At 36.8% G+C, this 18,414-nt stretch overlaps 1 protein-coding gene across 1 annotated transcript; it reads left to right on the top strand.

Moving 5' to 3' along the window:
• Nucleotides 1-17,836, top strand: LOC149298368 (TRAF3-interacting JNK-activating modulator-like). The gene is made up of 12 exons (XM_089487514.1): nt 1-342; nt 4,206-4,323; nt 5,158-5,221; nt 6,171-6,195; nt 8,298-8,327; nt 9,103-9,198; nt 10,198-10,269; nt 11,246-11,386; nt 13,324-13,461; nt 14,087-14,231; nt 16,285-16,347; nt 17,682-17,836. The coding sequence occupies exons 1-12, from the start codon at nt 1-3 to the stop codon at nt 17,834-17,836; spliced, it is 1,389 nt and encodes a 462-aa protein (XP_089343640.1).
• The last annotated feature ends 578 nt before the right edge of the window (nt 17,837-18,414 follow it).

Genomic DNA, 18,414 nt, shown 5'->3' with positions numbered 1-18,414 from the left:
ATGGCTAGTAAGACTTCAAAGTCACCTGTAGGCCACAGACATCTCCAGGAAAGCTTTGAAGACAAGCATGAGAGGAGGTTGGAATTTCATGAAATCCTGCGGAGTCGCTACAACATCACGTCATGCCGCCAGAACGGTTTCATCCGGGAGCGGGAACAGGAGAGTTTGGGGCCATTCCTACGTCAGCAAGAGTTTTTCAGGAGGAGACAGCTGAATACTGAATATGACACGGACATGAAATCTCCTCAAAGATCCCCAAAATACAATAAATATTCCCCTCTGAGAAAAAACTTTGGTAGGAGAGAGCAGATCAAAGAGCAAGGATCAGCATCTACCTTTCAGGTAAACATTTATACAACCATTTTAATCAAAATATACATAGAACAGAATTTAATAGCATTTGTTTACAATATGTAAACTTGAGTATAATGGGTAAAAAGTTCACATTAATGCATACAGTATGAGTTGTCCCTTTAACATTTTGTTTGGTCTGCTTTGAAAATGCATGGACAGATTCTGCAGAATCCACCAAAGGCATTTGCCTCTTTCCCTGTCCCCATCTCCTAAGCTTGCAAATGTGTTTAGCCTACTGCTTGCTTAAGTACACGATTGGCTGGTGTGAGAGTTGCAGGAGGTCTAATGAGGCACCGTCTCCTAAATTGGAGAACTTTCCTGCCACTTATTGGCTTTTTCAAGCTGCCAACATTGGCACAATTAACTGGACCATGGACAGGGCAGTGCACTGCAGCTTAGGAGGTAAGTGATTTTGTTACACGACAAAAAACATAAGCTGTTGCAGTTGATATTTCAATTTAACACAAGATTATTTGTGAATTTATTGTGTTTCATTTCACTTCTCCAGTCTCCTTGGCATCACTGGCACTCCAAGACTCATCCACAGAATGCAAACAATATTCAGCTAGATGTTTTGCAGAATAGTTACTCCTGGGGACCTTTGTGCAACAGAACATGCAAACAGAAAGTATCCACAAGGGAAAGAGGTGAGATGCTAAACATCTGCTATAACGTGCTGAAAATGGTAATTTCTCCTGCAATCCCACACGTTGTGCTGCATCATGGTAAAGCACATACAGTGCATGTTATGTGTGTTCTATCAGGGAATAAACTGTATTCACATTCCCTACCTTCCACTTATAAATATATTGCCAGATCATTTTAAGGGCAGCACACAGGTAAAATCCCAGCTGCAGAAGGATATTGACATTATCCTGAGTTCAGAGTAGTAGAGTAGTAGAGTTCAGAAAAGGACTACTACAATGGTGAACAGTTTGCAGGATACATATTATCTGGAAAGACTAAAGGATCTCAATATGTATAGCTAGGATGATAAAAGAGGGAGAAGAGGTGTGCTAAACATATTTAAATAATGTTTAATTAATTTACAAAGTAAAAAGGAGAAAGGTTAGAACAAAAGGTTTGTAGTCTAAAAAAGAAGATCATAGGTTTAGATGTAATGTAGGAAGCTTTACTTTATTGAGAGGGTAGGAGATGAGTGGAACAACCTCTCAGCAGAAGTAGTAGTATTACAAGTCTAATATAGTGAGGGAGTTTAGACATGCTTGGAATAGGCTTATGGTCATCCTAAATCAAAGATGAGACCAATGACTAATTATGGTCAGAGTTTTTACATCAGGAAACAGTAGAAGACTAGATGGGCCTTGTCTTCCTTATGGAAAGCCAAGACTGGGTATTTTTACTTTCAGTCCTCCTTTTATAGTAGATGCCAAGAAGTCACAGCTTTGAGTTTAGGTTTTGTATAGAATGACCTTCTGGTGTAAAGTTTGAAAAGTTGTTTTGTCACCATGGCAGTCTGTACAGTCAGCATGAGTATTTTATTGATTGCTATGGTAATGAGACCACATTTCAGTATAGGGAATATTTCAGTCTCAGAAACAGTTGGTTTGCAAAATAAATATAAGTGGCATGATAAAAAGTTCTGTTCAGAGAGCCATGGAATTCATATGAAACCTCCTAGGAGTCAAGGGGCAACAGGTTGAGGTCTAAACGAAGTCAAACAATGAAGGAGAGTTAAAGGGGCAGAGAGAGAGATACATTGTAAGGCACAGAAAGTCACACAAAGAAAAGCAACATATATGCAGAAAGGCACAGGCACAACATGTAGCTCAAACCACTAATTATTATTATTGTTTTATATAGCGCCACCATATTGATAGCACTGTATAATGGGTAGACAGGACATAACTAGGTGCTTACAATCTAGAAGGCGTTAGGGTGTATTAGACAAGAGGTAAGAGTGCCTCTGTTAGGGATGAACCAGCCACACTAATAAAAGTATTGCAGTAGAGGGACTAGGAAAGGTCAGCTTAAGGAATAGATGAGCGTTAAAGTGTAAGTTCATAGGCGTCCTTAAAAAAGTGGGTCTTGAGGGATTTTTGAAGGACCCAAGGCAGGGGGAAAGACAGATAGGCCGGGCATTCCAGAGAATAGGGGCAGCCCTTGAGAAATCTTGCAAGGCTGAATGAGAGCTAGAAATCAGAGAAGAGGACAGACGTATTGGATGAAAGGGGAGTCCGGGCAGGAGTGTATTTAGAGATGAGTGAGCACTATGAGTGGCTTTGAAAGTAAGCTTCAGGATTTTGAAATGAATCCTAAAGCACACACGCAACCAGGGAAGAGACTGAAAAAGAGTAAAGGTGTTAGTAAAGCGATGGGAGAGAAACATAAGTCTGGCAGCAGCGTTCATGGTGCATTGTAGAGGGGTGAGACGGATAAAAGGGAGTCCAGCTAAGACAATATTACAATAGTCAAGGTGGGAGATAATGAGGGCATGGACAAGAGCCTTGGTGGCATCTTGTGTTAGGAAGGGAAAAATGCGGGCAATGTTTTTAAGATAGAGACAGCATTTTTTTGAGACAGACTGAACGTGGGGGGTGAAAAAGAGCTCCCTCAACACTTCAGGTGCCAAAAAAGGGTTACGGAGATTTGGTTTGAAGTGGGTAGGGGTGTTGTTGTTAATATTCTGAGTAGCCAGCTTGTGATCCCCACTGCCCACAAATGAGTTGAACAACTCATAGGGACTGCCAGGAAATCAGGGCTGTCTTGCAGAAAACAGGACAGTTAGGATGTATATTTCTATAAGCCATATTGCTCTCACTTATTCCCTAGTTCAGTCTGACCAACTTGTTACTCGATGTCCCTGGAGGAAAGAAAAAAGCAAGCAAAATATATTACTTACAATATTTTTTAATCTTGTGTTTTCTGATCTACAGACCAGCTTGTTAGGTTATAGATTACACAGATAAAAAGGGTAACTTTCTGGGTTATTTGTTGTATATTGCTGGTTAGTTTCTGTCATTCTGTCACGTCTAGGTCAGACATTATTCAGATGCATTATTTTTTGAATAAGAACCTAATTATGCTATTTTCCCATATTGTATTTAGTAATTACGGTAATAAAAGTAACATTTTAAACTAACTTAATCTCTCATTAGCCATAATACATTTTCCAAGGTGTGACATGTGCTTAAAAAGATGTCAGATGTCAAGGGATCAAATAAAAATACATAGATGCGTATTTTCCTTCTGGACACTATAACTAGCGGCTCTTACAGTAATGGACAAATGGGTAATGGTTTACAGAACCCATTACGCATTCTTTGCGTAATGGGTTTGTAACATCAAAGTACTCATCACGGTTTTCCACTGCAACCAAAAAGAAAACAAGCCAGTATTTGTGTTAAGATATGGTTATTGATATAAAATAACATTGGTTTGGAACAAGTCTGACTTTCAGATGGAGAATTTTTAGAGGCTTTATACTATTCCTCTTTATGGCAAACACCTGACCATCACACCGCATTAATACAGAGTTGTCCCCCACCCCCCACACAGACTTTGCAGCTATAACAACCTCCACTCTTATGAGATCTTGGAGTGTGTCTGCGGGAATTTGTTCCCATTTAGCCAAAAAAGCCTTTGTGAGGTCAGGCACTGATGCTGGATGAGAAGGCCTGGCTCCCAATCGGCTTTACAGTTCTTCCTAATGATATTCAATGATGTTCAGGTCTCTGTGCAGGCCACTTAAGTTCTTACAAGTTTGTCGAACCATGGTTTTTGGACCTTGCATTTTCCACATGGACATGATCATGCTGAAACAGGAAAGGGCCTTCCCTAAACTGGTGCCACAAAACTGGTGCATAGAATTGTCAAAATTTTCTTTGTAGGGTGTAGCAATAATATTACCCTTCTCTGGAACTAAGAGGTCTAGTCCCAACCCTGAAAAACAGCACCAGACCATTATCCCTCCTCAACCAAACATTACAGTAGGCACTATGCATTTTGGTAGGTATCGTTCTCCTGGCATCCACCAAATCCAGATTTGTCCATCAGACTCCCAGATAGTGAAGCATGGTTCATCATCCCAGAGAACACATTTTGCACTGCTCCAGAGTCCAGTGGTGATATGCTTTAGACCACTTCAGCCAACACTTGCACCAATGTTGCTTCCCATGGTACCTCTGTTGTGACCGATGCTATTTACATGTTTCAGCACTGAGTCACCCAGCTCTGTGAGTGTGCATGGTCTGCAACGGAGCTGTTGTTACTCCACTGCTTACACTTTGCAATAACAGCACTTACAGTTGACTGGGACAGATCTAGCAGGGCAGGAATTTCACAAACTGACTTGTTGCAAAGGTGACGATGCCACGTTTAAAGTCACTGAGCTCTACGGTACCACCAAGTCTACTGCCATTGTTTGTCTATGGACATGGCTGCCTATTGTGCTTGATTTTATTCACATGTTACCAGTGGATGTGGCTGAAACAACTAAACTCAATAATATGGCGTGTCCACATATTTTGGTCATATAGTGTATATTCATATATATATTTGCCTCTCTATATATATATATACTTATATATGAGCGCAACTGCATTGCATAGAGGTGTTCAAATTGAAATACTTATCAGGAAAAAAAAAAACATTTGTAAAGGCGACAGGCTGTGCTATCTTGAGCAAACTTATTTTTGCGAGTAGCGAGTTTGACTGTAGAAAAGAGACGTTAATCCCATCTAGTCATCTGCATGTTTCTTTTTCATACTAGCTGTAAGAACCTTGAATCTTTTGATTTTATGGATATTAAAAATAACTCAACACGAATTTATATCTTAACAGGTGATCAGACAGAAGGGGACACTCAAAAATATTGCATTAAAAAGGAAACAAGTCAGCAAACGGAGTAAGCACTGTTTTGTAATTGCACCCCCCTGAACAGGCACATTTCCATATATATGGGGTGGCATGAAAATATCAAAAAAGGCAATTAGCCATCTAATCTCAAACCTTTTTTGTTGTTGTATTCATGTATATGTTTGCATGGTATTCCACAGACACATTTCATTGACCATTTTTATGCCCAACTTAAGCATTTTTTAAATATTGTTTTGCTGACAGCCTCTGATATCACAGATAATCAATTCTAAGACATATACATCTGGACAACATTGTAGACATCAGAAGATTTTACATTTATCAAAACAGCAATGAAAATTCCATATGTGCATTTTAGGACCTTATAGCTATCAAAATAAACCTCCATTTATTGATTTTATATAGTCCTCTATAACTAATTATCCTGGAATTGCCCCAAAAAGTTTTGTTTGCTTTATAGATCAAAATGTGCTAGTCATTGGGTCCATTCTGCTATCAGCAAGCCTGGGAACTTAGTTATTAGTTAGCTTCTGCAGAATGGATGTTATTTTTTCTTTAAACAAACTCTTTAATAATATCGTACATCACCTGAAAATGTCAAATTTTCTAATATATGTTTTAGCTAAAAGTACGAAATAGGGGCAAACCTACATAGTAAGTACTCAATAAACAGCCAATACAAGCCTAAAGATGAATCCACTTTCACCAGGTAATGTGATTTGTGACATTTCAGTATATAGCCCATGATGGCACCAGCCAGAAACTATTGTACCTTTAAAAAAGATTCAGTATTCTCTATTCAATTACTTAAATGTCATCAGAAGGTTCCCAGATTGGATTAATTGACTAGAAGAAATGTTAGGTTGGTATTTTTTTACTATGACCTGTACCCATGATGTATTAGCAAAATTATATTATGAAATTTACATATTGACAAAAATGAACCCAATGAATATGTATATCCACTTGTTTTGCAGTTGTTCTGCAACAGTTTTGAATGGGGTAAGTACTCTGTGCTTTATTTTATGATTATGATGTATTGTTATTTATTAGTGTATATTATAAACTTGGTAGAACCTTTTTTGGTTTACTGCATTACTTTGTATTACTCCTTATTACTCTATTGTCCCGATCATAAAATGCACTTTTTTCGTAAAATCTTTCAATTAGGGGTGCAGCCCATAATTCGGTTTAGATATTCAGGAAGACAAGTGGTGTGTTTTTATCTCTCCTGTGCTGTCTGTTCCCGCTCAGTGTGCAAACAGACTGAGCCCAATGAAATGGAGCACTTCCAGTAGCACAGTCCGATGGTAATGCGGTCCCACGGCAAACTGATAAATTTAGTTGTGCCCTGTTCTGCTCTCGTCTGCCACATATACACAGCTGACATGGAGAACAGTTTAGTCTCCTCTAGCTAAAGCTTAGGTAAGGAGATTGGAGCCTCCTATCTTAAATAAAATAATAATTTAAAAAAAAACACACCACATGCCTTTCTATGTGGCCCCTAACCTTGAAGCCTTTTTAAGGTTCCCTCATATATTTCATAATGGATCCTTAGTTGGAGGGTACATCATGAATTAAGGTGGGACTTTAAAGAGGCTATAACATATTGTATTATAGTCCCATACTTCTTGATGCACTCTCCAACTAAGGGCACCTTAAAATCAAGTATTGTAATCCCATATTTTCGATACCAAAAATTTTGAAAATACATTTGTTCCTGTTCATGAAATAAAATACTGTTTTACCCTTCTAATAATATATATATTTTCTTTTAAAATATTATTTTCTTTAAAATGTCACTAAACCTTAAGGGTGCAAATTATAATCGGGACAATACCGTAATTATCATTTACTAGGGGGTTAAACTTTAGTGCTGGCCTATTAATGGTATAGTGTGATTCTAACAGAACTGGTTCTGAAAAGTTGAATTATGTGAGAATGTGTTATCAGGTAAGACTAGGTCTTTTGAGTCCTATTATGGAGTCCCAACTTGACCAAGAAAAATGCAGTCAATAAATAAGCTAAATCCCAGGTATTAAAACCAGTGACCCTCCTCCTGTAAGGTGTGTGATTGATACCATAACCATACAAAACTCAACACGTGTAAACACTGCATTCTATTCACCATCACCATGAAGGTGATTTATGTACTTAGAATGCAAGGTCATGAAAGTCCCTGTTGGTGTTTTGGTCAGGTGTCCTAATACTTTTCTCTATGCCTGAACGAGGGCAGCGCCCCCCTCCAGGGCCGCCTTCCTCACTGTAGGGTGCCAGAATATGACATCATCTGTCCCCCAATGTAGCATTGGTGGCACTGCCGCCCCTTGGACCTGCCACCCTAAGCCAGAATACATTGCTGCCTTGGCCTTTTTATCCACAGTGACTTTTGTGAATTTCTGCTATCATCTGAAAAACTGGAAAACTTCCTCATCCACACAAAACTAGTAGTTTTGGAAGTGGCATGTTGTGTCATTGGGTCATAGCTTCTATAAGAGATTACCATGTAAGACTGATGAGTTCTATTCATTTAGTACCACTGTGGACTGTGTTCCATCAAGAACGGGCTATAGCTTAGGGTGATGAATTGCGTGCTTTGGACACTAATAAAATTGTACATTTAGCCATATCCTTCATTTTCTATGAGGAATATATCCAAAAGAATTATACACAATGATAAAAGAAGAGAAGATTATTGTAGGGCATATACAGTTTCTTAAATAATCACTCCAGAGAATGAAGGGTGTTTGAGGAGAGATGACATGCATGTAAGGGTGAGTAAACTGTTTTGTTGTAAAACTATGAATGGATTGAGGAAATAAGGTTTTGTATCAGGAAAGCCATAGAGTAGGTTGCTAAAGTATTACAACAGGGAAGTCAGTGCTTGCATAAGATGTTATAATGAATGCCACAGCGTTGAATAGGAACAAAGTGCCATATGTGGGAATATGATGTAAAACAAAAAAGTTGTGACAGTTCAAATGCCACAATTTGCAACAGTGCTCAAAAATATATTCCATCTCCATATGAAAGAATGAAACAGAACAAACAACTACCGCAGAACCAAGTGCCTTATTTTTAACTTGTATAACTTGGTTTTACAGGAATTGATGGAGCTTTCAGAATACCTTACGGTAAGATATTCACTATACAATTAATTACATTGTAAATTTGTGTAAATGAAGGTAGACAAGCAACCATCCAACAACCTCCATGCTCTACCTGCTTCCACAGAGCAGACTCTTCATGGACCACCAAGAAACTGGTTTTACACAGCAGCCCCACAACCACAAAAACTGTGGTTGTTATAATGCTATAATATTTGAGTGTTATTTCAGAATGTCTAAAAACCCTGATAAATACCCAGGTATTCCTTATTTTACAGTAATAATAATTATTATTATTCATGTTTCAATGTGTTCAGTAAATTAGAAATTCATCATAGATATTAACGGGGTTCAAGTTTGCAGAGATTTATCCCTTCAAAAACCTAACCAAGGCCTTATAAGTGACTGCTAATTTGAGGCTCAGAGAGTCTTTATACATTTTATAAAAAGAAGACCCGCTGAGTGCATCAACTTTATTTGTTGTATGTCAGCACCCGGGCATATTACAACTGCTTCCAGTCAAGTGAGTGCGTTACATTCTTTATCTTTTGTTTTTATCTTTTGTTTTTATATATATATATATATATATATATATACATATATATATATATATATATATATACTACTAATAAAGGTGGAAGTGTAAATCAACAATGCCGGCAGCGTGTAACTACAAAAGAAAAAAAAAAATTAGATTCTGGTTACGGTGCCTTACATCATAGGTCTGTTTCTCAATCATTGTATTGAATGGCCTTTTGTCATATTTCAAACTCATTTGTGGTCTCTGTGTCTCTTTGTGCAGGAAGCTCTACAGAGGGAGCGGAAACTAAAAAAGAAACTAGCTGTCTTGCAAGAGCTTTTAAACTTGCTCGTACAAGCATCGGAGAAGTCATGGAAGGTACTTATAATGACATATAGGATTGTATACATTATCCACTGCTGTTCTGGGGCATTAACCTGATAGGGGCCGAGCCGAACATTTTGTAAGGCATGGAGAGACTGGGGCCTAATATACTTACATTAAACAGACATACGTGCAAAATAAAAAATTAAGGTGATGTTCCGACTACTTGTTTGAACCCTTCAAAGAAAATAAATAATTTACCCATGTCAGACACATGTGACAAAAGGGCAATCATTGGAAAATTAAAAGGGTTCTTAAAATATATATATTATTTTTAAAATTAATTAAAAAAAATGGCGTATTTAATTGGGTACGCTTACTGAGAAGACAAAAACCGTCAATTTGAAGTAATCATAAAACAACTGTGGCCTGCTTCCTCTGTAAAGAGTATGCGAGGCCTATAACAGGAAAAAATGAGCTTGCAGCTACAGCAAACAGGAAGCTCATGAAAACCCTTATATTAGTTTCAGTTGGAAGATATTTTTGCATACAAAACACACTGAGCTCTGGCAGAAGTAATAATAATATAGATAACATGCCATAATACGTTATTTCTGTTAAACGATAGGGTTTGTGAAAGTTACATGCCTGTTCACTTCTTTGCTTTTACACTGGTGGCTACAGTTTTGTTAACGTTTGGTAGGTAGCGTTAAATAAAATAAAAAAAACCCCGAACAATCCGATTCTCTAAAATACATTGAAAAATAAAATTGAAACTGTACTATAAATGTACAGTAGTGTATAGCTCCCCACACAGAGGATAATTTCCTATTGCATATATAATTTATAAAATATGTTCCCATGACCTTATACTTCTCACCCATGTGCTAGATAAGCCAGGTTAATGAAGCTGAAGTTGATGAAGTCGCACCTTCTTTTAAACGAAGGTTTGGTCAATATTGTAATTGATACATTTATGGCGGTTGTTGATGACGTGATTTTGTCATTGAAGTTTCAAAAACAGTCATTCTAATTTTTGTCTGTATCTTACAGGTTCAACTGAATGATGACAAACTCAAATGTAAAATTTCCAACCTAGAAAATCAGCTGTTTTTGTATTCTAAGGTAGGAATGGATTAATGTGTGTTTCCAATACAAGCTAGATAGAAATGGATATATTGGTAGGGCAATTACATGGAAAAATTGCCCCTATTACACTAAACATACCACATTAATATATATTGGATAGTGGTAGTACTAAAGAAATGACTGGTGAGTATACATCTTATCTAAGCTTCCCCTGATGTTGGAAGGGGACAGGAAATAGCAGTTTTATACCATCATAATCAGGTCTGATTAATAAGTTGTTTTTTCCCTTTTCCTCAGTACATAATACATAGTATAAACAATTAAAAGGTGGTAGGGGGTAACATGAGATGGGAACAGTGGAAAACAAGACTTTAAAATTTGGGCAAAAGGGAAAGGGCCATTTGTTGATGCATACTACATAGGGATTCCAATGGGCTTTGTTGACTTGTGGGACCGATACATGATATAAATGTTGGGGGAAGAGGAGACGAGGTAAATGAAACAAAATAAATTAAAAACAGGAGACTAGGGCAGAATAGAAGAGAACGGAGGATTGAATCTTATCTGAATACATCATATAGTTAGCGTACAAAAAGGTATAAGACTAACTCAACTTAATAGTCCTACGAGTTTTAGAAGAGTCTTAAATTATAACTCACTTGACTCATTACAGAGGAAAAATCTCCATCAGTATATCAGCCTGTTCCAGCCAAAGCCAGCTAAAATCTAAGAGCAGGCTCTAAGGTTACTGCCCATTCTTGATTCAGCTAATCTAATATCTCTTCTAACTTGGTTAGCATAGTTAAAAGAAATAATTCAAAGCAAGTATACAAACAGTTTTGACACATTCATGCACACACTTCAGGTTTTAAACATTCCAAGAAACTATGAGCTTTGCTCTTGGGAGAGCAGGACTACTATTAGTCTGAAGCTAGCCATTATACATTTTGAATTATGGTCACTCTTGTATTACCTGTACAACTAAAATAGTTTTTTTTTCAATTTACAACAGAACATCCCAAGGACACATGTAAAAAAAATATTGCTTGAGATGGAGGACCAGAAACACACATATGAAGAGAAGGCCAAGGAATCACTTCAGAAGTTAGCTGAAGAAAAAATGGAAGCTGATAAAGACCTCCAGAACACCAAGGTATGTTGTAGATGAAAATGTATAATTTTCAATTTAAATCATCAGGAAGAAATTGAATTATTAAAATTAGGTAAAGTTTCAGTTTAAATGTGAACAAATGTTGAAACAATGAACACATATCCATAGGTTTTTTTTAAATCTGGGTCTGTCCATTAAGAAATATGTTTTTTTTTGTATGGACAATTTCATATGATGTAAGTATGTTGCAGGGTCCAGTACCATATCATCCAGGGGGAATCCTACGAGATATGTAAAAAAAGAGCCAGTACCTGCATTGCAATGCCAGCACTTGTCTAAAATACAGTCGTATCAATTGCCTGGGGTTTCTTTGTAATTTTGTTTCACAAACAAGGAACTATCGTCCTCAGGGGCATATGTAGAAGGCCACAAAATAGTGATAGGCGCTATATTAAACAATAAATAATAATAATAAGATGTGGCAGGCATGTTTTCAATGCGCACAGTACCATGAAGCTGGTCTTAACCTGGAACTGGATATTCCTGTCTGGTAAACTATTTAAATAATGACAAAGTTGGAGGTAAGGCAAATTATATATTGATTGTATCTGCTTTGTCAGGATGAGCATATGGGAAAAAGATGAGTTGGGCCACATCGAGTAGTGACAGATCTAAATCAGTGAGGTGCAACATTGGGGAAGGATAGGTAGATAGTTTGTGTCTAGGAAGAATAGTATGGTGTTATGTATTGGGTATATGCTATTAAGTTCAGTAATAGGTTCCCATATAACACAAGAAAAGCAAACACACAACACTAGTGTAAATGAATAGATAATACTTTCCCTAATTAGGCAGCAGCACCCATATAAGTGTTCCTCCAACACTTAATAATCTATACGACTCTTCCAAATGGGGCACACATCCACATAGGGGAAAAATAAATTTTTGTCAAAAATCTCTTTTTCCCCTATGTGCGCCCCATTTGGAAGAATAGGTTCCCATATATCCAAGGGATATACTTGAGAGGCAAGGGTACAGCTGAATTTTTATGAGAGACACCAAGTTTATTTGGTAGAGAAATAGCTCTGTGCTATAATAAATCTTTGTACATGGTAAACCTAACCTACCGAATTGTATATGCCTCGCCAGCAGCTGAAATTGTAAATATGGCTATTGGCTTTGTCAAACAAATTAAATAAACATGGCTTGAAGAGAAGTACAGAACACTGCAGTGGAATATGGATGGATTGTAAATACAGTCCATGGGGTAAAACATTCAACTCAAATTTATGGACCCCACAGGTCCTGGTGAAGTATAAGACTATTTAGCTAAATTCAAAAGTTATGAGTCCCAAGTAACTGGGCATCGGCTGACACCATTGGAAACAGAATTATTATTATTTATTATTTTATATAGTGCCATCAGATTCCATAGCGCTGTACAATGGGTAGACAGGACATAACAAGTAGAATATAACATAACAATTTGACTTACAGAGACAACATGGGAGGAGGGCCCTGCTCCAAGGAGCTTACAATCTAAGGAATGATTTGCTCTACAGGTTCTCCATCCATAGGATAACATTCAGAATCTCCGATTTGGTATCATTTACTTTCAGGTGTTGATAGTGATAACGATTAATACAGTTTAACTTTTAAATGAAATACTTCTGATAAATTTACAGTCATTGGCCAATTAGAGGATATCTCCCCATATGTCCCATGCGGCCCACTGTCTGAAAAAAAAGTAGCCCAGACAGCAGGACACTAGACAAAAATCTTGACTGATCAAGGAAAACTTGCATTATTGGGGTGTCTCTAATAATGCAGATGCAAACATATTTATTTTATATTTCGAAAATTATAAAACCAAATGGCCGGAATTCCATTCCAGGTTTTTAGAGGGACTTGGTGTGAACAATAAATGATCTATAATTAGAGATATAATGAGATTATGTGTTTTAACCCAATCTTTGCAGATGTCTCTAATGATGTCATGGGATGAATGTGATTTATGGAAGGAGGAATATAAAAGAATGAAGGAAGATTGGAGTAAACTGACCAGCAAGAACTGTGAGCTGAGGAATGAGTTGCAAGTTGTTCAGAGCAAGCTTAAGGTACCAAGTAACTATTAAAACAAACAAAGCATTATAGCTAAGCATCCCTCTATTTTGTAGGAATTAAGTAAAATACCAGTGCTGCAAGTACAGAAAATGTCGTACAATGGGTCTTATGTTTGGGCTTTCAGTAACACTCTAGAATTTGTAATCTAGTTAAAACTCATATATGTTACCTTGCTCCATCAAAAGATAGATGAAATTAAAATGCCTTTTTAGATGTGACACATGCATTTTCACCAAGGTGCCAGCAACTCCACTTTTAGTAAGTTATTAAAATTTAAAATATTACAGTTGATTATCCAGTTATGGCATGTGAGTTGTTTTGAAGTATGTCTATGCTAACTCTTTAAGGGTTGTCATCCACAAACATTTGACATGATAAGTGATTATATATACATAGTACTTTCGTAGTCCCTCCACTAATATTGGCACCCTTGTCAATTGTTTGATATCCATGAGAGCAGAGTATCTTTGTGTATTTTTTGAAGAAAAGATAAAAAGGTTACACAATAAAGACACGTTGTCCCAGCCTTCTTTGCTCAAGAGTGCCAATATTAGTGGAGGGCACTGTATATCAGTAGTACGTCTTATCAAATTCATATTTTTCTGTGTATTTTGGCAGTGGCTGGAAGTACAAGATTCTCAAGTTCAGACACTTCAGAACCACCTGCAAAGTGCAGAGAGAGAGGGGATTGATCTGCAAGCTTATAATGACCAACTGCAGGAAGACCATGAACTGCTCAAGATACAGCTTGACTCCATGGAAGGTCTGTAACAGACCACAGCCAATAAAGCTGAACTTAATTTAAAGATTTGTGAAAGCAGAAGCACAACTGAAAGCTATCAATTTGTCTGATGGTGGTTCACATGAGAATGTGACCCTCTTGTACTTTTCCTAAGATGGAGAGAGATTTGTTTTCACTTATCTTGCATATGTGTTCTTTAGTATGCAACTAACCTTGCACTCTGATAATGGCAATTACAAAATATCGCATTGTCCTGTAAGTTGACATGCTTTCCTGTCATGAAGTGGAGGCCATTGTGGTCATATCTCCACACTGTAAAAAAAATGCTGTTAATTTTACAGAAATAAAATGGCAGCTGTGGTTGCCAGAATAAATCTGTAAATATCTGTAAATAAACAACTTTACAGTTTTTAATAATAAATTGTACAATTTAACCCCTTCCGTACCGGTGACGTACCTGGTGCTTCCTGGTTGGGTGTCACCCACAGACCGGAAGGTACATCATGGATGATGCGCGATCCAGCGTCTCTATGGGTGTCCCCAGCGATCCGTAACAGCCACTCCCCCTCAGTTCTGTGCACGTAATCGCTTTGAAGCGAATCATGAGCACGGAATTAAAATATTTAAATAAAACTGTGGTCTTCAAGGGCGCCGGTCCTGAAGGGGTTAAAACTGTTGTAATTTACAAAAAAAATACATTTTAAACTGGTAAATCCAACATATTTTGTCCTGTTGTTTTACAGTTTAAAAAGGTAGATTTTACAGTTTACAAAAAAATACATTTTAAACTGGTGAATCCAACACTCATCTACAGACACCAGTAAGCCAGAAGGCTTGTTTTTCCCTTAGAAATCTCATGGTGCTGCCACAACCACAAGGGATTCTGGGTAGGCACATAGAAATAAGGTTAACAATTATCACCTTTTGTCTCTATATCCACATCCCAAATGTGGCCTTTTAGCTCCCCAAAAACCTGACAAATGCATGCATGTGGGGTATCACTGTACTCAGGAGATGTTGCTGAACACATATTGGGGTGTTTTATGACTGTGACATATACCAGGAGCTGTTAATTCATACCTAAAGTACGTGTGTGGGGAAAAATTCACACATAAAAATACTACTGCAAACTTTGAAAAAAGTGCTGGTGGCAAAATGTGTGCATGCAAAGAATTAAAATACCAGCATTTGAAATACCCTGGGGTGTCTAGTTTTCAAAAATACATGGTTTTATTGGGCACACTGAAATGGCCGGGCTCAAAGATGTACCAAATACAGCATGGGCAGTGGATCAAATGCGTATGAGTTCTTTTGTCAGGGAAGCTATAAATAAAAGTTAATGTTTTGGTTTTTTTATGTGACCTACTACTATTATAGATTTATTACATAGCCTACTAATCGATTGTTAGGCCTGCTCAATTCTAAACAAACACAACTAGTTTTTAAAACTCTTCACATTAACATCATTTTACTGTACTTGTTCACATTCTTATGTGTAAAGAATAACATATACATTTGTAAAATGTAATACAATTTCGTTCTGTATCCGCCTGACAGAAACATTATTTTAACACTGTCAGCTTGTACATTTCACTGTATTGTGTTGCTTTTTGTATTACAGTTTCTCTGTGTGTAAACGGCTGTAATCTCTAGATTCTACAAATAAATGTGATTCTTTTGGCGTATTCTTACTGTAAAATAACAGTTGTATTTGGTTCTGGATTTTACAATTGTATTTTTGGTTTTTCAGAATATTCCTGTAAATTTAACACAATTACAAAAACACATTTTACACAATTTTGATGTCATGATTTTACAGCTATTCTACAGTTATTTTCACAGAAATTTTTTACAGTGCAGCTCTTGTGGAGCACCATCACACTTGTTGCTCCTCCAGGGTGTGCTAGCTTAGGCAGTCTGTGACGCTTGCCATCCTTGGATCCCCTTTTAATGCTATCCTTGGATCCCCTGTTCATTCAACAGTAATGCGTGCAAACTTTAGATGGTGGAGGAGATGAAAAAAAGAGCCTTTAACCCAGTCAACTAACAATTTGTACCTGTCTTTTATCCTTAGGTGAATTACGAAACATGGAGATGCAGAAACTTCTGTTGCAACAAAAGATATGTGATCAACAAAGTAAGTGTAATGATTGACAGTCTGCAAAATGATATGTATTAGCTAACCAAGTTGAAGTGTTTTTTTTTTTGTATTTGCGTGGATTTTCAGAAAGCAGCAACCTTTTAAGAGATAGCTGTCCGTTTGATGTTATACTGCTGAATGTAAATATATATATATATATATATATATATATAGATAAGATTTATCATTTTTATGATCATTTTGTCTAACAAAATCCTGCTAATCAAACCACCACACTGGATGATAGCACTTTTTTTCTGCAACCTAATACAGTAAAATAAATCCTTTCCAATTGTGTGTGACTAATTAGCACTATCACAGCCTGTAGGGAGATACCAATGAACACCAAGAAAGTAGCTCTTTTGTGAATCTTTTCCATTAATAGGTTACTTGTAGGTATTTTAATGTCTATTAAATACAAAGCAGCACTTGGACATAGGCAGCTTTGAGACCTTGGAGACATTGGTCAAGTGAATGTCATTACAGGTCACGTCAACAGAAGAAGGTTTAGATTCAGGCCCTTCCATCAGAGTTCACACAAATCAAAGAGATAAGTCAGGCCTACTGACTCTAAAACAATAACAATCTTCCTTTATTCAAGTAAATCTTACAACTGGCCATGCTTAACGTGTTTTGTTTTGCATGTGAGTGCTTAATCATAAGTTGGAATGTTCGATCATTTAAGTATAATCAGCAAATTTGTTTAATTCAACAAAGCACATATATAGTTAGTCAATAATTGAAAGGAGGGAGTTAACCTGAATTGTTCTGTTTAAGAAATAGCTTAAGTATTGAATCAACTATTTAAAATAGCTGTGCCCATAAATTAAAAAAACCTTTGGATATAATGTATAAAGTAAAAGTATTTTAAAGACAAAATAAATCGAAAATAGACATTCTTTAATGTGAAGTGTGATTATGATTATTGGTTAAATATAGAAATAAAAATATAAGGGGATATGATAAAATATAATTAAAATAAAATAAGATCATTAAATAAATAAATAAGAGAAATTAATCAATTAAGTTAAATTGTGATAAATATGTAGTACTAAACTAAGTGTATACTTAGAGATTTCAAGAATACATTCCCTCCTTTACTAAATAAATAGTTAGACCAAATGTACAAAAACATAAAAATATCTAAATACAAGAATATAAAATCACTTAATGGATTTCTCACAACAAGATACTTCTACAGGGCCGGCGCTCAGAACATTGGCAGATCGATTGTGATTCTGCTTTTGCCTCTATCACGGTGACTTCTTTTTTTTTTTTTACAAAGTTCAAAATACAATTAAGAGAACTAATCTGTGATTGTTTATGTTTAGGTGAGATTGTATCCATCAGTCAGAGAAGTTGCCCAAACTGCATCCACGACATGAAGGGCCAGCCAGTGGATCAAACATCCAATGAACAGAGTGACCAATTATGTTTGGTTACAAAAAAGCTAGAAGCAAAAGAAAAAGAGGTACATTATTGTTAATCTACATGGCTAATTTTTGTATTGTTCATCAATAAGGTGACTTTCAGGAAACCTCACTTAAATACCATTTATACAGGGTCATCCAAGCTATTCTTGGGGTTGGTCTATCAAAAAGTAAGATGAGGAAATTGAGATTAAACTTTACTCTCTTGCAAACTCTCCTGCCAACTCCTTCTTTAGTGAATAAACCTACATGCACAAACTATTCATCCGATACTCACCATTAATGAAATTGTAAAGGACCTCCATGCAAGTCAATAGACTTCCATGCAGGATGGCAAATACCTTGAAGCACGCCAGACTTTCAGGCATCCTAAAAAGGGCTAATGTTTGACCAAACAAAAACCCAGACAATAGCCCCTTTGCCACCTCACACACAAACACTCTTTTCTTACATTTATAGTGCCAGTATGTGCATATACCTCCCGTGTGTGTCCCCTATACACCGTGGAGTCCCTTGCTATGCCCCAAGCAGTTGCTAGACCTACTTCTACATATTGCAGACATGTTCTTGGGTGACTACTGAAGCCCCCTTCCAGGCAGCTGTCTAAGCCACTCGACATTATGACCAACCCTGG

This window comes from Sceloporus occidentalis, unplaced genomic scaffold (genome assembly GCF_023333645.1).
Source record: "Sceloporus occidentalis isolate IW3139 unplaced genomic scaffold, rSceOcc1.0.p SCAF_33, whole genome shotgun sequence".
NCBI lineage: Eukaryota > Metazoa > Chordata > Lepidosauria > Squamata > Phrynosomatidae > Sceloporus > Sceloporus occidentalis.
The sequence above is the reverse complement of the archived record's forward strand: the minus strand, read 5'-3'. Positions and strand labels throughout refer to the sequence as shown.

Coding starts and splice junctions, on each gene's coding strand:
- LOC149298368 (XM_089487514.1), top strand. CDS start 1: ATGGCTAGTAAGACTTCAAAGTCACCTGTAGGCCACAGACATCTCCAG. Junction 4,324..5,157: donor AGTAGGCACTATGCATTTTG/GTAGGTATCGTT, acceptor ATATCTTAACAG/GTGATCAGACAGAAGGGGAC. Junction 10,270..11,245: donor AGCTGTTTTTGTATTCTAAG/GTAGGAATGGAT, acceptor AATTTACAACAG/AACATCCCAAGGACACATGT.